Source organism: Hyla sarda, chromosome 3 (genome assembly GCF_029499605.1).
Source record: "Hyla sarda isolate aHylSar1 chromosome 3, aHylSar1.hap1, whole genome shotgun sequence".
NCBI classification, from domain to species: domain Eukaryota; kingdom Metazoa; phylum Chordata; class Amphibia; order Anura; family Hylidae; genus Hyla; species Hyla sarda.
In genome coordinates, this window is record NC_079191.1 from 270,204,846 (window position 1) to 270,230,898 (window position 26,053).

The following is a 26,053-nucleotide window of genomic DNA, read 5'->3' on the forward strand; positions in this document are numbered from 1 at the left end:
GGCTATTAAAGATCTCCCTCGGGGGAAGACTCCGGGTTTAGATAGAATGGTAGGTGATTGAGGAGTGTCTGGCCACTATTTTATGTAAATTGTTTCACTCCATAGCCAATGCTGACGCCCTTCCGGATTCTATGAGAAAGGCGCTCATCGTTGTGCTTCCTAAACCTGGGAAGGATCCAGTGCTCCCTGGCTCCTATAGACCTATTTCCCTTCTGAATGCGGATATCAAAATTATGGCTAGAGTCCTAGCTACTCGATTTTATGCAATTGTTGGTGCTATCATTCATCCTGACCAAACAAGGTTTATGCCAGGCAGGGCTACAGATGTAAATGTGAAGTGTCTGCAGCTCAACATAGCGGCGGTAGACAGGGGCTTTCCCACAGGTGTGGTAGTGAGCTTGGATATCTATAAAGCCTTTGACTTAGTTTTGTGGCCTTATCTCTCGGAGGTGCTGGGGTCGTTTGGGTTTGGTCCCCGCTTTTGTGCTTGGGTTTGCCTGCTGTATGATAAGCCTAGGGCCCGGATCTGCACTAACTTGGATGTTTCAGCCTCATTCTCCCTGGGTCGGGGGACAAGACAGGGGTACTCGCTCTCTCCCTTTTTATTTGGGCTTGCGATAGAGCCGTTGGCAGCTGCCATACGGAGGGACCCGGATATATGCGGCATTCCCAGGGGTCTATTGTGGAAAAGGTTTCCCTGCACGCTGATAATACTCTGGTATATATGGCAGATGCTGTGGGTTCCCTACTGTCCCTTACTGACTTACTTACCCAATTTGGTGTAATTTCAGGCCTCCCTGATGGCGCTTTCATCTGGGGTCCCCCTCCCGCCCTCTCTTCCGGCTGGGGTGCAGGTGGTTCCTCGTTTTCGATATTTGGGAGTGGAGGTTACTCCATCCCTGTTAGACTATATGCCTCTCAACTTGGAGCCTCTATTGCACTCCACTGTGGAGCGACTGCTCGCATGGTCTACCCTCCCCCTCTCCCTAGCAGGCAGGATCAGTATCTTTAAAATGATTTACCGCCCTAAATTTCTATTGCTATTTCACCTACCCCGTCATTCCCCCCAAGATGTATTTCAATGCGCTGTGCAGTGCTCTGGGATCCTTCTACTGGCAGGGAAAGCCTCCAAGACTAGGTCGGGCCCTTCTCCAGGCCCCCAAGCAAGCGTGGTGGCTTAGCTGCCCCTGATGTCAATAACTATTTTCTTGCCTCCCAGTTGGTCTATGCAGCTTGGTGGATTGATCTGGACTCGTCGAACTTGGAGACAGCCCTGGCTGGTGTGATTATGGGATCATATGAAGCTCTGACCAATACCCTCTACAGGTATCACTCTAGCTCCTCCTTCCCTACTCCTCTGTTAACTTTGGCTAAAGTTTGGTCCGTGGTGTCAAGTAAATTTCCACTGCTTCTGGTATCTCCTAGGGCACCCTAGTGGGGGAACGTTCATTTGTCTCACCTGCATGGGTTACAGGAGGCCAGTTTTTGGGGTGCTCATGGAGTCAAATTTGTGACCCACTTGTTCCAGGAGGATCAGGTTTTCCTATCCTTTGCGGAAATGAGGGAACACTATGGCATCCACAGGAATGCCATGTTTAAGTATTTTCATCTTTGGCACACGGTTCAGGCGCAGTTTGGCTCCCTGACGTTTACCCCGGATTTTTCCGAGGTGGAGCTTCTCTTGGGCACCACGGATCTCTCTAAACCTCTCACTCAGTCCTATGCCCTTCTCCAGTCATTAGGGCCCTGCCCTTTTCTAAATGGTTGGCTGATATTCCAGACTTGTCAGAGTGTCAGTGGAGGGCTCATACTATGCTACTGTGGTCAGCAGCAGAGATATGCTGATCCAACCTAGATATGTTTTAAGGTTGTACTATACCCCTGCTAAGCTTAAGCGTTTTGGATGGTCTCCATCTCACCTCTGTTTTCGATGTTCCATGGAAGTTGGTAGCTTCTTGCATGCAGTATGGGATTGTCCTGTTATTGCAGCCTTCTGGAGGGAGGTGATGGGTTTTTTGGTTGATCATCTGGACTTTCCCTTTATATTTAGCCCTACGGTGTGAATATTGGGGGTGCTTAATGACTTGATCTCTAGTACTCCTAGACTGTTGCTGATTCCTGCTGTTCTGTGCCCGCAAGGTGGTAGTCATGACCTGGAAGGATACATCCACCCCTCCACTGTCTCATTGGATAGCCTTGGTGAACAAATACGTTCCACTGTATCAGGCTCCTTATGTTAGTCGCAAGTGCCCTGGGAAGTTTGATATGGTGTGGACCCCTTGGTTGTTGTTGGTGGAGTCGGCTGACCCGCCGGTTGGAATGCGCCAGTAGGTCACTATGGGATGTAACAGTCCGGTTGGTGCCTGGGCTGGAGTGGGGGGGGGGGGGGGGGGTGCCGGGAAGTGTGTATGGTTGTGTGTCTTGTTGTCTGTCTGTGTTGAACTCTACTGGGGGTCTCAGAGTTGTCCTCTATGTTCACTGCTGATCCTTTTGGTATGCCTTATCTCCTTATTATTGTTTAATGAGGCTCACTGGGACCTCTGGGGAGTGCTGTTATCTCTGTTTATGTTATCTCGATGGCGATGTTTGTTATCTTTATATGCAAAAACTTAAATACTTTTAAAAAGAATATAAGGAAAAGTATATTCATATATCTATATCTACTCCCGAGCTGAAAGTGACCTGAATTCTAATGCCCTTATCTGAGCCATAAAACGGTTTATATAAACAAAGACAAAAGGGGTGTTTCACACACCATGTGAAATTCTGGAATTTGAGGCTAAGAATCAACTTTACACAACATGGAGTTTTTGGCTTGAACAATTTATTTATTTATTTTATTTATATAGCGCCTACAGATTCCGCAGCGCTTACAATTATGGGGTACAAACAAAGACAAGTATCAGACATAATATTACACAATAACTATTCAAACAAGAGGTGTGGGGATATATTGAGGATATGTTGGGGATATGTTGAGGCCAATTAGAGACTGTTATAGGCCTGTCTGAAGAGATGTGTTTTTAGGCCACGTTTGAAACTATGGATGTTGTTGTTGAGTCTGAGGGATTGAGGGATAGCATTCCAGAGAACCGATGCAGCACGAGTGAAGTCTTGGAGACGGGAGTGAGAAGTTCAGATTATAGAAGATGTTAGTGTGAGATCATTAGCAGATCGTAGAGAACGTGTAGGATGGTAGACAGAGATGAGAGAGGAGATGTAGAGAGGTGCAGCATTGTGGAGAGCTTTGTGTGTGAGACTGAGGATTTTGTACTGTATTCTGGACTGAATTGGTAACCAGTGTAGTGACTGGCACAGGGAGGAGGCGTCGGTGTAGCGGCTGGAGAGGAAGAAGAGTCTGGCTGCGGCATTAAGGGTGGACTGGAGAGGAGAGAGTTTGGAGAAAGGAAGGCCTATTAGTAAAGAGTTACAGTAGTCAAGGCAGGAGTGAATCAAAGCAATAATGAGAGTTTTAGCAGTTTCAATAGTGAGAAACGGGCGGATTCTTGAAATGTTTTTGAGATGCAGGTGACAAGAACGTGAAAGAGACTGAATATGGGGAGTGAAAGACAGATCAGAGTCAAGTATAACCCCAAGACAGCGAACCTGCTGCCCGGGAGTTATGGTAGTACCACATACCGAGATGGAAATGTCAGGGTTAGGTACAGTATCAGTTGATGGAGAAAAGACAAGAAGTTCTGTTTTCGAAAGATTTAGTTTCAGATATAAAGAGGACATGATGTCTGAGACGGCAGAGAGACAGTCACTGGTATTCTGTAGGAGTGCAGAGGTGATGTTGGAGGAAGAGGTATAAAGTTGGGTGTCATCAGCATACAGGTGGTACTGGATACCAAATCTACTGATTGCTTTTCCAATGGGGGATGTGTAGAGTGAAAAGAGTAGAGGACCCAGGACCGATCCCTGGGGAACCCCGACAGCAAGGAGAAGAGGAGAAGTAGTAGAGCCAGAAAACGAGACGCTAAAGAAGCGGCCAGAGAGATAGGAGGAAAACCAGGCGAGAGCAGAGTCCTTGAGACCGATGGAGCGGAGACTACTGAGGAGGAGTTGGTGATCCACAGTGTCAAAAGCCGCAGACAGGTCCAAGAGAATCAGTAAAGAGATATTGCCATTTGATTTGGCCGTCAAAAGATCGTCAGTGACTTTGGTTAGGGCCGTTTCTGTGGAGTGAAGGGAGCGGAAACCAGACTCTAAGGGGTCAAGGAGAGAGTTCTCGGAGAGATAGCGGATAAGGCGGGAGTAGACCAAGCGTTCCAGGAGTTTGGAGATAAAGGGGAGATTTGAGACTGAATGAAGATGGACGCCAAACTGTATGATTGTCTGAAATAATTCTGGCCATATAGTCTGACAATGCCATGGCTCAGTACATCACACTGCTCAGCCTATCACTGGCCGAGGTGGGACATCAGTGATTTGCTAACCATCAGTGTGAAGCGTTGACAACAACCAGACCAGGAAGAAGACAGGGGCAGAGGAGCAGGGCAAGATACCTGGACACCGAGGAAGCAGCGGCAAGCGAGTCTTATTTATTGTTTTATATGTAGGCAGCCCAGGCATTATACTAAAACATTTTGCCCATGAGATATCTCCTTTAATTTCCTTTGTCAGTTATTACATATCAGGGACTCTTTACAATAAATAAAAAGTCCTACAGGCTGTATGTGCTCCCTCCCCCTGTAAAGCACTAAACAAAGCTTTGGCAACCAACACTCCCAGTCACCCCCATTCTAAACACACCCAGCCTTTTTTACACACTCTGGGGGAGATTTATCAAAACCTGTCTAGAGGAAAAGTTGCTGAGTTGTCTGTAGCAATCAATCAGATCAATTCTTTTCATTTTTCAGAGTCCTTTTCAAAACTGAAAGAAGAGATCTAATTGGTGGTAAAGGAAAACTCAGTAACTGGACAGGTTTTAATAAATCTCCCCCCTGTCCTTATTGGTTTATATATTAATCATATGACTAGAATGCATCTGTGGAAAGAGATACAGAGCCGGCACAGCACTATCTCTACGGAGACCTTCACATAAGCCAGTGTAATCACACGTTGTTCAGTGCAGCAAGTTATCACAGTCCCATGCAAATCACTAGCAGCGGTGCTCAATCCTCAACTCCTGGAGTCTGAAGAAACGCCCTAGAGGCGTGAAACAATTTTCACTGCCTGTCCGTACCGCTATGGTGTCCCACGCTGCTGTGTTTTACCGCACCTGAAATAAAGAAAGAAAACCCTGTTTTCACCGTAAACGTGAGTGCCTCCTTAAGTTTCTTCGTATTTGGACTAGAATACATCTGGCTGCTTGAAAGCAAGGCTTGGCTTGTTCTCATGTGCCATCCACTGCTGATCATTACAGATCCTACCCCTCCAGCAGGAATGAGATATACAGTCATGGGCGTAAATGTTGGCACCCCTGAATTTTTTTCTAAAAAATGAAGTATTTCTCACAGAAAAGGATTGCAGTAACACGTTTTGCTATACACGTTTTTTCCCTTTGTGTGTATTAGAACTAAACCAAAAAAGGGAGGAAAAAAAGCAAATTGGACATAATGTCACACCAAAATCCAAAAATTGGCTGGACAAAATTATTGTCATCCTTTAAAAATTGTGGAAAAATAAGATTGTTTCAAGAATGTGATTCTGGGGACTTGATAACCAAAATTGTGGAAAAATATCAACAATCTCAAGGTTACAAGATCTAGATTTGCCTTTGTCCATAGAGCGCAACATTATCAAGAAGTTTGCAACCCATGGCACTGTAGCTAATCTCCCTCGGTGTGGATGGAAGAGAAAAATTTATGAAAGATGTCAATGCAGGATAGCCCGAATAGTGGATAAGCAGCCCCAAACAAGTTCCAAAGATAATCAAGCTGTCCTGCAGGCTCAGGGAGCAGTGTCAGCACAAACTATCCGTTTACATTTAAATGAAATGAAACGCTATGGCAGGAAATCCAGGAGGACCCCACTGCTGACACAGAGACATAAAAAAGCAAGACTACATTTTGCCAAAATGAACTTGAGTAAGCCAAAATCCTTCTGGGAAAACATCTTGTGGACAGATGAGACCAAGATAGAGCTTTTTGGTAAAGCACATCATTCTACTGTTTTCCGAAAACTGAATGAGGCCTACAAAGAAAAGAACACAGTACCTACAGTGAAATATGGTGGAAGTTCAATGATGTTTTGGGGTTGTATTGCTGCCTCTGGTACAGGATGCCTTGAATGTGTGCAAGGCATCATAAAATCTGAGGATTACCAACTGATTTTGAGTCGCACTCAACAGCCCAGTGTCACAAAGCTGGGTTTGCGTCTGAGATCATGGGTCTTCCAGCAGGACAATAATCCCAAACCTATGTCAAAAAGCACCCAGAAATGGATGGCAACAAAGTGCTGGAGAGTTCTGAAGTGGCCAGCAATGAGTCCAGATCTAAATCCCATTGAACACCTGTGGAGAGATCTTAAAATTGCTGTTGGGAAAAGGCGCCCTTTCAATAAGAGAGACCTGGAGCAGTTAGCAAAGGAAGAGTAGTCCAACATTCCGGCTGAGAGGTGTAAGAAGCTTATTGATAGTTATAGGAAGAGACTGATTTCAGTTATTTTTTCCAAAGGGTGTGCCGCCAAATATTAAGTTAAGGGTGCCAATAATTTTGTCCATCCCATTTTTCGAGTTTGGTGTGACATTATGTCCAATTTGCTTTTTTTCCTCCCTTTTTTGGTTGAGTTCCAATACACACAAAGGAATAAATGTGTGTATAGCAAAACATTTTTTACTGCAATCCTTTAATGTGAAAAATACTTCATTTTCTTGAAAAATTTCAGGGGTGCCAACATTTACGGCCATGACTGTAGAGCAGGTCCTGGTAGGGCAGTCCCTGCTGTTGTGTTGTGTGTGAAGATCTTTGCTCCTCAGTGTGTCACCTCAGTAGTGGTAATTATATTAACCCCTTAAGGACTCAGGGTTTTTCCGTTTTTGCACTTTCGTTTTTTCCTCCTTACCTTTTAAAAATCATAACCCTTTCAATTTTCCACCTAAAAATCCATATTATGGCTTATTTTTTGCGTCGACAATTCTACTTTGCAGTGACATTAGTCATTTTACCCAAAAATGCACGGCGAAACGGAAAAAAAAATCATTGTGCGACAAAATCAAAGAAAAAACACCATTTTGTAACTTTTGGGGGCTTCCGTTTCTACGCAGTGCCTATTTCAGTAAAAATTACACCTTATCATTATTCTGTAGGTCCATACGGTTAAAATGATACCCTACTCATATAGGTTTGATTTTGTTGCACTTCTGGAAAAAATCATAACTACATGCAGGAAAATTTATACGTTTAAAAATGTCATCTTCTGACCCCTATAACTTTTTTATTTTTCCATGTACAGGGTGGTATGAGGGCTCATTTTTTGCGCCGTGATCTGAAGTTTTTATTGGTATCATTTTTGTTTTGATCGGACTTTTTGATCACTTTTTATTCATTTTTTAATGGTATAAAAAGTGACCAAAATACGCTTTTTTGGACTTTGGAATTTTTTTGTGCGTACGCCATTGATCGTGCGGTTTAATTAATGATATATTTTTATAGTTCAGACATTTACGCACGCGGCGATACCACATATGTTTATTTATTTTTTTTTACACTGTTTTATTTTTTTTATGGGAAAAGGGGGGTGATTCAAACTTTTATTAGGGAAGGGGTTAAATGACCTTTATTAAAACTTTTTTTTGCAGTGTTATAGGTCCCATAGGGACCTATAACACTGCACACACTGATCTTTTACACAGATCACAGGCGTGTATTAACACGCCTGTGATCAGTGTTATCGGCGCTTGACTGCTCCTGCCTGGATCTCATGCACGGAGCAGTCATTCGCCGATCGGACACCGAGGAGGCAGGTAAGGTCCCTCCCGGTGTCCGGTCAGCTGTTCAGGACGCCGCGATTTCACCGTGGCGGTCCCGAACAGCCCGACTGAGCAGCCGGGTCACTTTCACTTTCGCTTTAGAAGCGGCGGTCAGCTTTGACCGCCGCTTCTAAAGGGTTAATACCGCACATCGCCGCGATCGGCGATGTGTGGTATTAGCCGCGGGTCCCGGCCATTGATGAGCGCCGGGACCGACGCGATATGATGCGGGATCGCGGCGTGATCCCGCTTCATATCGCGGGAGCCGGCGCAGGACGTAAATATACGTCCTGCGTCGTTAAGGGGTTAAGAGGTTTGTCACGTTGTTTTATCAGTCTGTCCCCCCCTAGTAGAAATTACATAATGCAATGACTTTGTTAAAGGGGTTTTTCAGCAAGCATGAAGTCCTATCTCCAGGGGGGGGGGGCAACTTCCTAAAAGGGGGTCCTTCCTACAGGGAGCAAACTATCTACAGGGAGTCCTATCCAAAGGGGAGGGAAAACTTCCTACAACAGTATGCGCACACACCCCAGCTGCTGACATGTTAGGACAACAGGGCATATGTGCTGCTGATCGGTGGCGGGACTTGGCTGTCAATCACACCCATGATCCTGCCGCAGCTGCTGAGGCCGGGATCACGCTGGTCTACGTAGCATAAAAGGGTACCTCTCATCAAAAAAAAAAAATGTCATATATTATAGATTAATGTATGCAGAATAACTTTACAATTGCATGTTATTAAAAAATATGCTTCTTTCTATTTAATTTTCCACTTTGAAGAAATGACCACTAGGGGTCTCCCTACCAGTCCTGGCAGCAAGCATTTCAGACTCATGCTGGAGTCCTAAACACTAGGAGCTGCCAGTCTGCTTTGTTCACAAAGGAGAACACTCAGAGCTGCCAGTCTGCTTTGTTCACAGCCTGTTTGGCTGTGAACAAAGCAGGCTGGCAGCTCTGAGTATTTAGGACTCCAGCATGAGTCAGAAATGCTTGCTGACAGGACTGATCGGGAAAAATACAATAGAAAGAAGCATATTTTTCATTAACATGCTATTGGGAAGTTATTCAACATTCATTAATCTAAAATATATCAAAAGTTTATTTGATGAGAGGTACCCTTTAACCCCATTGATGCTGTGATCAGTACTGATAACGGCATATATGGGATTAATAGAGGGAGGGGACTCCCCTAGTTCCCAAACAGGGACGCCACAATGTAATCACTGGTTCCCATTGGTTGCCATAGCAGCAGGAGGCCAGCTAATCAATTCCTGTCTGCCGAGAACGGCAGCCTGTGAGGTGAAATTGTGACATAGTTTGTAAGGTTGAAAAAAGACAAGAGTCCATCAAGTTCAGCCTAAGACCCTACTGTGTTGATCCAAAAGAAGACAAAAAACCCAATGAGGCTGATGCCAATTGCCCCATAAAGGAAAAATTCCTTTCGACTCCAATATGGCAATAAGAATAAATCCCTGGATCAACATTTAGTGTCAGGTAATCCAAATAGTTATGCTGTGCTGCAGCAACGATGTATTGCAGCATAGTGTAATAGTAAAAAAGTGAAAAGTACGGTATATATAAAAAAAAAAAAAAGGTTTTCAATAAAGAAAGTTTAAAAAAAAATAAATACCCTTTCCTAATAATAGCTATACATAATAGGTATTGCCACATTCATATGGCAACACAAAAAATTGGAAAAAAAGGACTTTGTTGTGAATAGAAAAAAAAAAAATTAAAAAGCTATATAAAATTGGATATTGCCATAATAGTATTGACTCACGGAATAAAGATAACATCATTTTCCCAGCACAGTGAATGCCATAAAAAATAGGCCAAAATGGGCCATCAAATGCTGGTAATCCCTGGTATCTAGGGGACCCACAGGCAGCTCCGTAATGTAACTTATGGGTTACATATATTTTTTTTTCTTGCTCCGTAATACATTATGATAGAATAAAGTGTGCCAATGAAAAGTACAAATTGTTCCACATAAAATAATCACTAATATACCTTTGTCCGAGGAAAAATCTAAAATGTATGGGTCTTAGAATGTGAGGAGAAAAACGTGAGGCAAAAAATAAATAAATAAATAGCTGGGTCATGAAAGGGGTTAAATGCACTCTTATAAATACATTCACTGTTCAATACAACGCCATCGGTATAGCATTTATCAGTGTTATCGGTGCTCCACTTATACAGTCTGCTGAGGCTGACACAGAGACAGGTAGGGACCCTCCGGCTGTCATTCCTGTGACACAAGGATGGCACACTGTAACAAACCTCCTCCTAATGGAATCACTGTACTACTGGGGTGATATCCAGGTAACACATTATAACAAACCTTCTCATCATGTAATCACCTTACTACTGGGATGACACATTGTAGCAAGCCCCCTTCACTTGTAATTACTTTGCTACTGGGGTAACATAATGGAACAAACCTTCTCATCAAGTTATCACCTTACTACTTAGTGACACACGGATAGCACAATGTAACAAACCTCCTCCTAATGTAATTACTTTACTACTGCGGTGACACACTAAGGAACAGAAAGCTCCAGACACAACAACAATTACTGCCCGTCCACGACCTACACTGAGTCCCTTCTACCTGGAAGTGTAGATCCTGTTTTGATGTTACAATCATGTGACCAGTACATGGGGGGGGGGGGGGGGCGGAGATTAGCAGTGTAGGAAAGAAGACACAAGTGGTTGAAGGACCTGGTTATGATCATGTGACAGGAGTGGGCAGAGCAGAGTTGGGTAACAATAAATAAATGGAGTGGAGGTCACGTGTTTCCTGTCGAGAATGGAGCTCCAGTCTGCAGCTAGACCCCTCTTACACTGGCAGGTTTGCAAATCTGCAAATCTGCAGATTGGCTTGTTCTCCCAGAATGCTCCGCCCCCTGTAGTCTTTGGTACTGTTGCTGATAGCGAGCCCTTGTGGTGTACTGTGCGCCGGGAAGTGAAGGTTGTCATTTCCTACCGTACACAGCAGACTGCGGGGTCATTACAGGCGGCGATGCCCTGGAAGCTCTGGTATAAGGCATGGCATCAGCTGGTAATGTAACCCGGGCGATCCGGCTCCCTGCTAGACACGGTTATGCTGTGGAGTTCTCTCCTTATGTACCCACTCGCCTGGCATGTGCAGCCTCCCAGAACTATGGCATCTCAGGTGAAGAGCTCAGTACTTTCCTAGTGACCGCATACATTCACTTTCATTATTAGTTTATTGAGCCTGCACGTGAGCAAAACATACAAGGCTGTGTTCACACCACCATGGGCATACAAGGCTGTGTTTACCCCACACTGGGCATACAAGGCTGTGTTTACCCCACACTGGGCATACAAGGCTGTGTTTACCACACACTGGGCACACAAGGCTGTGTTTACCCCACACTGGGCATACAAGGCTGTGTTTACCCCACACTGGGCATACAAGGCTGTGTTTACCCCACACTGGGCATACAAGGCTGTGTTTACCCCACACTGGGCATACAAGGCTGTGTTTACCCCACACTGGGCATACAAGGCTGTGTTTACCCCACACTGGGCATACAAGGCAGTGTTCACACCACCATGGGCATACAAGGCAGTGTTTGCCCCACACTGGGCCATACAAGGCTGTGTTTACCCCACACTGGGCCATACAAGGCTGTGTTTACCCCACACTGGGCCATACAAGGCTGTGTTTACCCCACACTGGGCCATAAAAGGCTGTGTTTACCCCACACTGGGCCATACAAGGCTGTGTTTACCCCACACTGGGCCATACAAGGCTGTGTCTACCCCACACTGGGCCATACAAGGCTGTGTTTACCCCACACTGGGCATACTATGCCCAATGTGGTGTGAACACAGTCTTGTATTGTCCAGTGCAGTGTGAACACAGCCTTGTATGCCCAGTGTGGGGTAAACATAGCCTTGTATGCTCAGGGTGGTGTGAACACAGCCTTGTATGCCCAATGTGGTGTGAACACTGTATGCTCAGAGTGGTGAGAACACTGCCTTGTATAAACACAGCCTTGTGTGGCCCAGTGTAGTGTGAACACAGCCTTGTATGGCCCAGTGTAGTGTGAACACAGCCTTGTACACCCAGTGTAGTGTGAACACAGCCTTCTATGGCCCAGTGTGGGGTAAACACTGCCTTGTACGCCCAGTGTAGTGTGAACACAGCCTTCTATGGCCCAGTGTGGGGTAAACACTGCCTTGTACGCCCAGTGTAGTGTGAACACAGCCTTGTATGGCCCAGTGTGGGGTAAACACTGCCTTGTACGCCCAGTGTAGTCTGAACACAGCCTTGTAGTGTAGTGTGAACACAGTCTTGTATGCCCAGCGTAGTGTGAACACAGCCTTGTATGAACAGTGTGGTGTGACCACAACCTTGTATACCCAATGTGGTGTTAACAAAACCTTGTATGAACAGTGTAATGTGAACTCAGCCTTGTATGCACAGTGTGGTGTAAACACAGCCTTGAATGCCCAATGTTGTGTGAGCACAGCCTTGTAAGCCCAATGTGGTGTGAACACAGCCTTATATGCCCAATGTGGTGTGAATACAGCCTTGTATGCCCAGTGCAATGTGAACACAGCCTTGTATGCCCAATGTGGTGTGAACACAGCCTTGTATGGTCCAGTGCAGTGTGAACACAGCCTTGTATGCCCAAAGTGGTGTGAACACTGTATGCTCAGAGTGGTGAGAACACTGCCTTGTATGAACACAGCCTTGTATGCCCAATGTGGTGTGAACACTGTATGCTCAGAGTGGTGAGAACACTGCCTTGTATGAACACAGCCTTGTATGGCCCAGTGTAGTGTGAACACAGCCTTGTCTGGCCCAGTGTAGTGTGAACACAGCCTTGTATGTCCAGCGTAGTGTGAACACAGCCTTGTATGCTCAGTGTGGTGTGAACACTGCCTTGTATGCCCAGTGCGGTGTGAACACTGCCCTGTATGCCCAATGCAGTGTGAACACAGTCTTGTATGCCCAGAGTGTTGTGAACTCTGCCTTGTATGCCCAGTGCCATCCAGATGGCAACTTTATTCAGGAAAAGCAATGCATAACAGGTACAGGTAGGGATGGCAGATGTGGTGTGAACACTGCCCAGTGTGGTGTCAACACTGCCTTGTATTCCCTGTGAACACAGCCTTGTATGAACATACAAGGCTGTGTTCACACTGCACTGGACATACAAGACAGTGTTCACACCACATTGGGCATACAAGGCTGTGTTCACACTGCACTGGACATACAAGACAGTGTTCACACCACATTGGGCATACAAGGCTGTGTTCACACTGCACTGGGCATACAGGGCAGTGTTCACACCACATTGAGCATACAAAGCTGTGTTCACACTGCACTGGGCATACAAGGCAGTGTTCACACCACTCTGGGCATGCAAGGCTGTGTTTAACCCACAATGGGCATGGGGCTGTATTCACACTATACTGGGCATACAAGGCTGTGTTCTCACCACACTGAGCATACAAGGGAGTGTTCACACCACATTGGGCATACAAGGGAGTGTTCACACCACATTGGGCATTCAAGGCTGTGTTTACACCACTCTGGGCATTCAAGGCAGTGTTCACACCGCACTGGGCATACAAGGCAGTGTTCACACCGTACTGGGCATACAAGGCAGTGTTCACACCACACTGGGCATTCAAGGCAGTGTTCACACCGCACTGGGCATACAAGGCAGTGTTCACACCACACTGGGTATACAAGGCAGTGTTCACACCACACTGGGCATACAAGGCAGTGTTCACACCGCACTGGGCATACAAGGCAGTGTTCACACCACACTGGGTATACAAGGCTGTGTTCACATTTTACACTGTTCATACAAGGCTGTGTTCACACCACATTGGGCATTCAAGGCTGTGTTTACACCACTCTGGGCATTCAAGGCAGTGTTCACACCGCACTGGGCATACAAGGCAGTGTTCACACCGTACTGGGCATACAAGGCAGTGTTCACACCACACTGGGCATTCAAGGCAGTGTTCACACCGCACTGGGCATACAAGGCAGTGTTCACACCACACTGGGTATACAAGGCAGTGTTCACACCACACTGGGCATACAAGGCAGTGTTCACACCGCACTGGGCATACAAGGCAGTGTTCACACCGCACTGGGCATACAAGGCTGTGTTCACGCCACACTGGGCATACAAGGCTGTGTTGACACACACTGGGCAGTGTTCACACCACCACATCTGCCATACCTACCTATACCTGTTATGCATTGCTTTTCCTGAATAAAGTTGGCGTCTGGATGGTGAGTGACAACTTCTGTGTCCACTCTGTATTGATACACTGGGCATACAAGATTGTGTTCCCACCATGCTGTTCAATGTTCTGGTGGAATTTTTCGAGGGGATTTTCCGGGTGGAAAGTCCGCCTCGAAAATTCTGCAGTGTGCACTGTGCAGCAGAAATCCACTGCCAGACTCTGCTGCATGGGTATTTCCTAGCGGAATTTCAAAACGGAATTCCGCTCGGAAATTTTGTAGTGTGAATCCAGCCTTAGGCCGTTTTTGTGTGACTTGCAGAATTTAAACTAAAATTAGGCAAGAACATAAAGTCCTATTCAGTGAACTTATACTTACCGTACTGGTTGGCGGATTAAATATGACACAATGATGAACATAACTGGGGAGAAAATCCTTCTGTTTGTTATTAGCTTTTACTGGGTTATTCGGTAAAATATTTCTTATCCCCCTATCCACAGGATGGGGGATTAGTTTTTGATTCCTGGGGTCCGACCACTTGGACCTCCCTGCGATCTCCATTGCACATTCTCTTCAAAATCACTGTGGAGATAAGAAATTTTTTGCTGGACAACCCCTTTAATCTTCATATTAGATTACCCTCTCTTTGTTGTGATACCTTTTATTTATTTACTAGCTGAGTACCCGGTGTTGCCCGGTTTTTCCTTCCTCATCCTTTCTGGGGAGGAAAATCAACAAAGGAGGAAGCTTTTGACTTCATATCCCGTCCTCATATATTGTTGTCATATCCCGACCTCCTATCCCAACCCCACATCCCGACCTCCTATCCCGACCTGTAATATGTGTACCAGGTATTGAAATATCTCCAGCCGTTTGGAAGTTATGCAGTAACAAATATTTCCCATAGACTTGTATGGGACTTTAAACAAAAACCCTGACCCTGGCAAATGGGGGTGAGTAAGGGTTAAATCACCTATCCTATGTTTGTTGTTGACATATAAGTAACATGTGTGCCAAGTTTCATGTTAATATCTTTAGCCGTTTGGAAGTTTTTGTGGAACATACACACATACATACATATATATACACACACCTTGAGTTTTATATATATATATATATATATATATATATAGATTATGTAATCATTTTTATTAGACTACTTTTGTTAAAATGTCTATAGTGATTGTTTTATCATTGTTGACCATAACCTTAAGTTTATTCATATTCCTTATGTGGCTTGTTTTCTTTAGGTTGTGGTACTTTATTCTTGCTAGACCAAAATGATGCGGGGCTTCTTTGTTTTAAAAGGTAATGTTTTAACATGAATTGTAATAATTGGCACTGTAACAAAGAGTAGGATAGTGCTGTTTTTTTTATTGATTTAAAGAGAAACTGACAGCTAGTTCACCTGCACTAAACCCAATATACTTAGTGCGAATAAATAGCTGTAAAAACAGAGGTTACATACATATTTAGATAAAGTATTTCCAGAGTTATGCCCTTTTACTAAATTTTTTTCCATTGCGATCCTGTGCCTCCTTCTGTGAAGTGAGAGGCGGGGGGATGAGTGCGCAGGTGTAGCAAGGAGCGGAGCGCTCTACCCCCCTTACAGTCTCTCATGTCTCAGAAGGGGGAGATATTTAATATTGATGAGGGAGGGGGGCTGGGCGAACCGGCTCCCCACCTCCATTGTGTACAGGAACGCAATGGAAACAGAATTAGTAACCAGCATAACTAAACATGTAAGTAACCCCTCTTTATACAGCTATTTACCAGCACTATAGCCCAGTATGTTAGGTTTAGTGAGGGTGAACTAGCTGTCAGTTTCTCTTTAAAGGGCAACTTTGGTGGAATTTTTTTTTTTTAAATCAACTGGTGCCAGAAAGTTAAACAGATTTGTAAATCACTTCTATTTAAAAATCTTAACCCTTCCAGTACTTATCAGCTGCTGTATACTACAGATATACAGTGAACCCCCGACCTACGATGGCCCCGACATACAATAATTTCAGCATACGATGGTCTCTCAGAGGCCATCGCATGTTGAAGGCATCATCAACATATGATGCTTTTGTATATATGGGCCATCGCATAAACGGCTATCCGACAGCGCAGACTTCTTCAGCTGCCACCGGATAGCCGTTTAAGGTGCCCTGTGTGGTCCGGTGACAATCACTTACATGTCCCCGGCGCGCCAGACCGTCCTCTTTGGGATCCCCTACATTGCCGTCGCTCTCCATCATCGGCTTCACATCGCCGCGCACACCGTCCCGTCATCCAATAGGAGCAGCGTGCATAGCGACGTTATGACGGCGATAAGGAACGACGATCCTGGGCAGCGGTGACGGTCCGGAGCGACGGGGACAGGTGAGTATACCTTCCTATATTTAACATTGCTCGGATCCCTCAACATACGATGGTTTCAACAAACGATGGTTCATTTGGAACGAATTACCATTGTATGTTGAGGGACCACTGTACTACAGTGAAATTTGTTAATTTATTTTCTGTCTGACCACACTGCTCTCTGCTGACACCTCTGTCCGTCTCAGGAACTGTCCAGAGCAGGAGAGGTTTTCCATGGGGATATGATTGTAATCTGGACACTTCCTGACATAAACAGAGGTGTCAGCAGAGAGAGCACTGTGGTCAGACAGAAAAGAAATTCACAAATGTCTCTGCTTTATACAGCAGCTGATAAGTACTGGAAGGATTAAGATTTTTTAATAGAAGTAATTTACAAATCTGTTTAACTTTCAGGCACCAGTTGATTTGAAAACATTTGTTTTCTATTTGTTTCTACCGGAGTTCCCCCTTTAATAATGGGACTGCGCATTGCGACTGTTATGTAGGACCATACTTTGTTAGGTAGGTAAATTAAAGGGGTATTCAACAATTTTATTTTCTTCATCCTTTGAGCCCATTATGCCAAGTTATAATACTATGTAACATGCCTTTATTACCTTTGTGCAATGTTTTCATGCACAGGATCCACACTCGGAGGTGCTGTGGTAAAAGTCTTTTTTTTACTGTTGTCTCTGACCTTTCCCAGCATTCCATGTGGCCATAGACAACGTCATAAGTCATATGGTGGAAAGGATTTACTGAAGTAATGCTATTTATCCACCCACTGCAGCATAGCCATGCCCCTTTGGAAACCACAAGACTGTCTTTCCCATAGACTTCACTGGCTGGTATCTCTTCTTATCCCAGAGCTGCAGAGTGTAGCGTCTACAGTGATGTAGCTCACAGTGCCGCTCTTCCAATTATTGACTGAGGCGGGAAACTGCTGTGGCCAGTGATTGGCGGAGTTGTGCTGTGATGTCATGTCTACAGTGCTGGGAAGAAGAGTGTGTATCGAGATACGGCAGACTCCAGCCTGTGGACGGGCATCCTGACACTGGAGACTGGTGGGACCCAGACAGATACGTATACGCTGTTTTTATTTTAATAGCAAGCCCATAGGTAAAAGTTTATTCCCACTGGACAACCCCTTTAAGGTAGCACAGGGACTCCTTTTAAGGTGGTACCATCTACATGCTAGCAGATACTAGCTGCAGAGTAGTTCATTATTAGGCTATGTTTCTGTGTGGAATTCTGCATTTGAATTCTGCACAGAAATTCCGCTGCAGCAGAGTCCCGTTGAATTCAATGGGATTCTGCTGAATTTCATGTCTGCAGAAAGAATGAACCTGTTTCGTGTCTGCAGAAAGAATGGACCTGTTCATTTTTTTTTTGCAGACACCGCACGGAATCCATAGCAGTCTATAAGATCGCACATTCCTGTGCAGTGCTAGCACCAGTATATTAGGTCATCGCCTGCAGTCTGTAGAATGTCTTCACAGAGATTTTCCGTGCGGACATTCCAGCATGTGAACATGGCATTAGCTGCTGCAGGCCGTTGCTGGTGCCCTGCCCCTCACATGCTGCACAATAGAAGGGGGCCTGCGTTCGACTCGTTGTGAAAAAGAATATGCCAAAATTGAAGTAAAATTAGCCAACTAATAGTCTAAAATTAGACTAGTCAGTGTAAAGTGTGCTAGATTTAAAAAACAGCCTGGGCAACTGTGACAAACCTGGCACTGTCTCATTCAAATTTGTACTAATCCTTAGACAGCAAGTGGTACTCCCCTGGAAAACATTTATTTTTAGATCAACTGGTGCCAGAAAGTTAAGCAGATTTGTAAATTACTTCTATTTAAAAATCTTAATCCTTCCAGTACTTATCAGCTGCTGTATGTTCCAGAGGAATTTCTTTTCTTTTTGAATTTCCTTTCTATCTTAACACAGTGCTCTTTGCTGACACCTCTGTCCATTTTAGGAACTGTCCAGAGTAGGAGCAAATCCCCATAGCAAACCTATCCTCCTCCGGACAGTTCTTAAAATGGACAGAGGTGTCAGCAGAGAGCACTGTGGTCAGACAGAAAGGAAATTCAAAAAGAAAAGAACTTCCTGTGGAGCATATAGCAGCTGATAAATACTGTAAGGGTTAAGATTTTTAAATAGAAGTAATTTACAAATCTGTTTAATTTTCTGGCACCAGTTGATTTGAAAAAAATGTTTTCCAGGGGAGTACCCCTTTAATATCTTGTGCAAAGGAACATTGAAGCAGTTGCTCAAAGCAACCATTCAGAATCAGTCAATTTTTAAAAAAAGGCAATTTTTTAAAAAGAGAGAAGCAGTCAAATAGTTTTTTATGGACAATCGCTCTTCATTACTTTGCACAAGGTTTGATAAATTTCCCCCTTAGTTTTTAAGTTGTCTTGAAAAAGGAGACCTTTAGATTATAATTTTTTTGAAAGAAAAATCATTACAAAGTTACATTATTAAAGGCACACATGTACATTTGTGTCTAAAAACAGATTTATCCTTTGGTGAGACTTTAAATTCTGTCTCTTTGTTTTACCTGTTCAGGACATAAGGCATATGCATACGCCCTGCATCCCGAGTCCTTAAGGACGTAGAGTGTATGGATACGCCCGTGGGAATTCCGGTCCCCGCCTCTAGCCGGTTGGAAATGATTCAGCAGGTATCCCGGCACATCGCCGAGGGGGGTCCTGAGAAGATTTTCTCCTATTCCGGGCTGATCAGGTCTCTGGTGACCCGATCACCTGGAAAATAGGGTTGATCTGAGCTGTCAGTGACAGCCTCCATCATCCTAAGGGATAGGAGCGAGGTTGCAGCGCTGTGATCTCCTCCTATCCCCTGCCATTAGTCAGAAATGAGTTCTGACCGATGGCAGTGCACGACAGGGGGTTGCCATGGAAACCCCCCACTCTGCCCACCCCTGGATGTTGGGTAGAACGGGGGGAGAAGATGGCGGCCGGTACCTGGAAAGAAGATGCTGTGGGGACCGCCGATCATCGGTGGAGACAGCGAAGATCAGTGGCGCAGGTAGGGAGGGGGTGGGGGGGTGGGAAGGAAAGTTGCAGGAAAGCGATCTTTACTGTGGCAACCACTAGGAAGGCCAAACTGCAACTCTCAGCGACTCAACCCCACTGACAGCTGAGACAGGCGCGGTACACAGGGACAAGGCAAGAGCAAGGTCGGACGTAGCAGAAGGCCAGGGCAGGCAGCAATGGTTCATAGTCAGGGGCAACGGCAAGGGTCTGGATACACAGTCTTGGGATACACAAAACGCTTTCTCAGGGCACTAGGGCAACAAGACACGGCGAGGACAGGAAGGGGAAGTGGGTTTATATATGAAATGGAGGTGATTGCACTTGATTAGGCCAGGCACCAATTAGTGGTGCACTGGCCCTTTAAATTTCAGAGAGCTGGCGCGCGCCCTAGAGAGCAGGGCTGCGCGTGCCGGGATGGGACGGAAGGAGGACGGGGCAGGTGAGCAGAACGGGGTGCGATTCGCGGGCAGGCACGTCCTGCCGCGAGGATCGCATCCCCGCCGGGGGACTCAGAGCAGCGCTCCCGGTCAGCGAGTCTGACCAAGTCGCTGCTAACAGAAGATGAACGCCGTGAGCGCTCCGGGGAGGAGCAGGGACCCGGAGCGCTCGGCGTAACAGTATGCCCTTGCTGACTGGGACTTATGGCCTGCAGCATGTACGATCTATGCAGCGAGACTGATTGTACCACCTGCAGTGAAATCGTGCTGCTCCGACCAATATAGATGGCCGCTGGAGCTTCACTTACCACCTCCCAGCGGGCTCCTGCAGTCTTCTTCTCTGGTCTGCCTTCTAGCAGATCAGAGAAGTAGATCACAGATAACACTGATCAGTCCAATGCCTATGCATAGCGCTGATCACTTTTAGCAATCTAAAGATTGTAATAATAAGTAAAAAAAAAAAAGGTTTTAATAAGTGATCAAGCCCCCCTCCCCCCCCCTAGAGCTGGGCGGTATGACCAAAAATGTGTATCACGGTATTTTTGTAAATTATAGCGGCTCCACAGTGTTTACCCCCCCCCCCCCCCCAATCATCATGCGACCCGTGGGCGCTGCTTTTCTCCCCCCCCCCCCCTCGGTTTATCAGCCCAGCGCTGTGCTGTCCTCCACATCGGGGGACAAATCATGTGTGACCCGCGAGCGCTGCTTCTCTCCCCCCCCCCCCCCCAAATAATTATCAGCCGCTGTACTGTACTATCCTGAGCCCGGGCTGCAAAAATAAACAAAATAAACTTTGACTCACCTTCTTCCTACGTTCCCCCGTTGCTCCGGAAACGGCTTCACGGTCCCTCTGCTGCTCTTGCTGCTTCCTGGGGATCGGAACGTCACAGAGCCTTCAGCCTATCACCGGCGATGTCCCGCCTCGGCCTATCACTGATGATGTCCCGCCTCGGCCAGTGATAGGCTGAGCACACTGTCATGTAAGAAGCTGGCCGGCATAGGAAAAAATTATATCGTGCAGGAAAAAAAGTTCGCTATTCGGTGTGAACTGGTGAGCAAAAAATCACATATACGCAAACATGGTGCTAATAAATACTACAGCTCAAAGCACAAAAAATTAGCCCTCATACAGCCCCATGTGAAAGTTATAGTGGGTCAGAATAGGGCAATTTGAAACATACTTCTTTTGTTAAAAAAGTTAGATTTTTATTTTTTTTAAAGAAGTATAATAATAGAAAAGAATGTAAAGATCTTTTTAATCATATTGGCCCACAGAATAAAGAGAACGTCTTACTTTTACTGTAACGTTCACTGTGTAAAAACATCCCCCCCACCCCCTCCAAAAGTAGCAAAATTGCAGTTTTCAATTTCCCACCATAAATAATAATTTTTGGCTGTGCTGTAAATTTTATGGTAAAATGAAAGGTGTCTTTACAAAGTACAATTGGTCACTCAAAATAAATAAATAAAGAAATAAACTCTTATATGGCTCTGTAGATGGAAAAGTAAAAGAGTTACGGCTCTTAGAAGGTGAGAATGATAAAACGAAAATGCCAAAATAAGCTGTGTTCTTAAGGGGTTACTAATTATATTTACTATTTGTCATTCTAGCTTTGAGTGGAGCGATGCACTCTTTGATGTGACATGGAGCGAAATTAGTGAGAATATCCTGGTAACATCTAGTGGAGATGGATCATTGCAACTATGGGACATATCCAAACCCCAAGAACCTGTACATGTTTTCAGAGAGCACACCCAAGAGGTATGAAGGAAAATGGTAGATTCTGTATTCTATAGGTTTGTATAAAAACACAGACATTTGGATGCCGAGAAGGCATTCGACCGAGTTCACTGGGGATAGCTAGGCGGTTTTATACAAATATCAACTCTGTCAATATTAACTCTGTCATGGTGATGTATTCAAACCCATCCTCAAGAGTGTTCACTGGAGGAGTTATTCAAAAGAATTTAAGATTTATAACGGCACATGACAAGGATGTCCCCTGTCCCCCTTATTATTTACCATAATTATGGAACCTTTCGTGGAGCACTTACGATCTTCAAATATGATGTTAGGAATTAAAGTAGAGAATACAGATCATAAAATTGGGCTATATGCAGATGATGTGCTGATAACACTGACCTCACCAGATATCTCTCTTCCAGCTGTTATGGATCTTATTGAGCTATATTCAAATGTGAGTTATCATAAAGTAAACATTAATGAATCGGTTATTTTACCAATCTTAATGGCAGATAAACAAAAAGAGGAATGGCTGGGGGGGATATAAGCTAAAATGGGCTACGCATTGTACCGCCTATTTGGGGATTGAACTATCTGCAGACTTTGTTAGTCTTCCTCTCTTAAATATGAATCCACTTATAACTAATTTAAAAGAAGATATTAAATTATACTCTAAAATTCCCATGTCATGGAATGACCGAATAGCAGTGGTGAAGATGTTTTTTTACCCAAGATTTTATATTTATTTCAAAATCTTTTTATCACAGCAACAGAAAAACTGTCAGATTAAAGGTTCCTCTCTAATAAATCACAGCAGCTGAAAATAACCTTTTTCTAAAATATATATACTTTAATGATATGCTTTAAAATAAGTATTAATTAAGCAAAATAAACTATAATTTGTGACCTAAAGGTGAAAAATCATATCAAATAACGAGACAAAGGTCCATTGTTAGATAGACAGCACCCTAGGAGAGAGATAATGTACCTCTTACCACAATTGTCAGTCACTGCGGTTATATCAGGGGCACAATTAATAATGCATTCTCATATATACTCCATGGTGCTATTAATAATCTAGGACCTCTCCCCACACCACGTGAGAAAAGTGATAAGGTAAAATGTTACAGTTTGGTATCCGTTCCGACGCGTTTCCCCCCCAACTTGTGGGGTTTCTCAAGGAACTAATAGGATACAATCATCAATTATAAAAATAACTTGTCTCTGGTGCTTTTAAATTGTCTCTGATGCAGTAGGTGCCTGAATAGATAAACATATAAACAAACTATTTGCATCTCTCTCAGTACAACATAGAAACTGCAAAACATATACATGAAAAAATGAAAAAAGTACATGCAAACTCTCCCCAGGAGGGGTACATACCATCACTTGATTGACACCACTCTCATGACCGATAAACTATGGACAGTCTATTGCACTGCATCTCCATAGAAGAAACACTAGATAAACAAGCAGCAGTGCATGTCCGTCAGTTTTATAACACATTGCATTAATACAGTCAAACATGGGGGGGGGGGGGAGCATGATGTAACATAGTTCCTCACTGTGGTACATACCTATCTCATGCCTGCCTAGTATCAACAATGGAGACCGCGCGCCACGATAAGCGCGCTCCTAAATCTCCGGCGGCATGTATACAGCTCAACATACTGCCATTAAATACACCGGCCGGCGTACACTTCCGGGGTAGCGCAAATGCACTTCCGGTAGGTACACATCTGCGTAACGCGCATGCGTTACTTCCCTGCTTCTGAATGTGTATTCTGTGATGTCACTCAGATCATGCGCAGGCGCGCTCAGGTTTCTCATCCCACAGCGCCCACACCGGAGTCCCCGTGTGCGCCTATTGCGCATGATCAGAGCTACTCCCGATCATGTGACCGTCATGTGATTTTAGTGTTTATCAACATTATGGTGAGGAATGGCAAATGCCAGTCCACACTATCCCATAGTATACATACAAGGTAAGTAGCCCTCATAATATGAACTACTGTCAATCGGGGAGGTTTTTAATGAAAACATTTTTTTTATATTGCAGAACACCGTAGATGGTAATTATTATGAAGGTCTGTGATAATGTCCGCAATTTGGGATGTATTTATGATCACCACATCCATTGTCCTTCCATAGTGGTTATCAAAAGGAGAGAGAGGTGGCTATAGAGAAAGTAGCTATAAGACGATAACAAAGATGGTAATACTAACACTTAGAATAGCTAAAAGATCTATCACTCTTACAGGGGTGTGGAAATTTTTTTAAAAACTACTTGTCCAAGGGACTAAAGCGGAACGCAATCTACTTGTCCCTCAAGAAAATCCACTTGTCCTGATAGATAAAATAATTTCGACCAAAATAGTACAGCCCCCCCACTAGACCACCAGGGATGGATATAAGATCCTTTAGACGCTGCTGTCAACTTAGTTGATTGCGGTATGCCAGGCTATTAGCGGAGGGAGAGCTCTAGCTCCTCTTACACCCGAGGCAAGCCCAGAAAAGTCTAGATGTAACTTTTTGATCACCATAAAAAATTTCTCATATGAAGTGACCAAAAATGAACAATTCTGGACTATTTTTTACATTTACACCGTTCACTGTACGGTTTAATTAACATTATATTTTAATAGCCTGGACTCCACATGCAGCGATACCACTTATGTTTATTTTTGTACATTATTTTTATTTAAAGAAAATTGGAAACTTATTAGGAAAGGGGCTTATTCACATATATACGCACATTTTAAAATATTTTAATCACTATTTTTCAGTCTTCATAGGGACTTATGTGTTACTGGGGGTGTTCTGCTTCTCCAGTTTATGTGCTGCATTTTGTGTCAGAAAATGCTGGAAGTTGCATTTAGTTACTAGATAACTACAACTCCCAGCATGCCCTGATACAGTCTATGGTTGTGTGGGTGTTGCAGCATGTGGCACTGTATAGTAGTACAGTTAAGGTTATTGTGTAACATGCTGGGAGTTGTAGTTTTGGTCCGTGTCAGCTGCAGAGCCATAGGATGTGTCAGGGAATACTGGGATTTGCAGTTAGTAACTACAACACCCAGCATGCCCTGATACAGCCTATGGCTCTGCAGCTGACCCGAACCAAAACTACAACTCCCAGCATGTTACACTTTATAGTTCTACAGTTTAGGTTACGGTGGAACATGCTGGGAGTTGTAGTTTTGGTTTGGGTGTGTTTGCGTGCATCCGTGGGGCTCTTGGTTGGCGGGCGAGTATGAAGGGGGCGAGATTCTGGGGGTGCAATTTAGTGCGGGGGCCAGAAACCACTAAAAATAAATAAAATTAGATGGCACAACTGGCGGTGGCGGCAGTGCCCCTCCCCCCATCATACATTACATACACACATCACAGATACATCATACACATATACACTCACACCATACATATGCACATATCATACATACACCCGCCACTGCCCCCCCCACATCATATATTACATACACACATCTGTCACGATTCGGCTGGCTGGAGGTGGATCCTCTGTGCCAGAGAGGGATTGGCGTGGACCGTGCTGGTGGACCGGTTCTAAGTTGCTACTGGTATTCACCAGAGCCCGCCGCAAAGCGGGATGGTCTTGCAGCGGCGGTAGCAACCAGGTCGTATCCACCAGCAACGGCTCAACCTCTCTGACTGCTGAAGATAGGCGCGGTACAAGGGAGTAGACAAGAGCAAGGTCGGACGTAGCAGAAGGTCAGGGCAGGCAGCAAGGATCGTAGTCAGGGGCAACGGCAGGAGGTCTGGAACACAGGCTAGGAACACACTAGGAAACGCTTTCACTGGCACAATGGCAACAAGATCCGGCGAGGGAGTGCAGGGGAAGTGAGGTAAAGTAGGGAGTGCACAGGTGAGAATACTAATTAGGCCTGCTGCGCCAATCAGTGGCGCAGCGGCCCTTTAAATGGCAGAGACCCGGCGCGCGCGCAGCCCCGCTCCACAGACGGGGAACGGGTCAGGTACGGGAGCCGAGATGCGCATCGCGAGCGGGCGCGTCCCGCATCGCGAATCGCATCCCGGCTGGGAGTAATATCGCAGCGCACCCGGTCAGCAGGTCTGACCGGGGCGCTGCGAATGAGAGAACGCTGCGAGCGCTCCGGGGAGGAGCGGGGACCCGGAGCGCTCGGCGTAACAACATCACAGATACATCATACACACATACACTCACACTATACATATACACACACATCATACATACACCGCTGCCCACCCCACATCATACATCACATACACACATCACACTTAGACAGACATCATACACACATTATCCATTACATACAC

The 26,053-nt window shown here is 45.0% G+C and overlaps 1 protein-coding gene across 5 annotated transcripts in view; it reads left to right on the forward strand.

Annotated features, from left to right (window-relative positions):
* The first annotated feature begins 10,800 nt into the window (after positions 1-10,800).
* PEX7 (peroxisomal biogenesis factor 7) overlaps positions 10,801-26,053 on the forward strand; it is a 257,673-nt gene continuing 242,420 nt past the window's right edge. For 2 of the 5 annotated variants that reach the window (XM_056566642.1, XM_056566644.1), the window contains exons 1-3: positions 10,801-11,090; positions 15,407-15,464; positions 21,607-21,757. In XM_056566642.1, coding sequence (XP_056422617.1) covers positions 10,964-11,090; positions 15,407-15,464; positions 21,607-21,757 — 336 coding nt within the window. In that variant the 5' untranslated portion in view covers positions 10,801-10,963. The remainder of the gene's footprint in view (positions 11,091-15,406; positions 15,465-21,606; positions 21,758-26,053) is intronic. The other 3 variants (XR_008891365.1, XM_056566641.1, XM_056566645.1) reach the window with 2 other exon arrangements.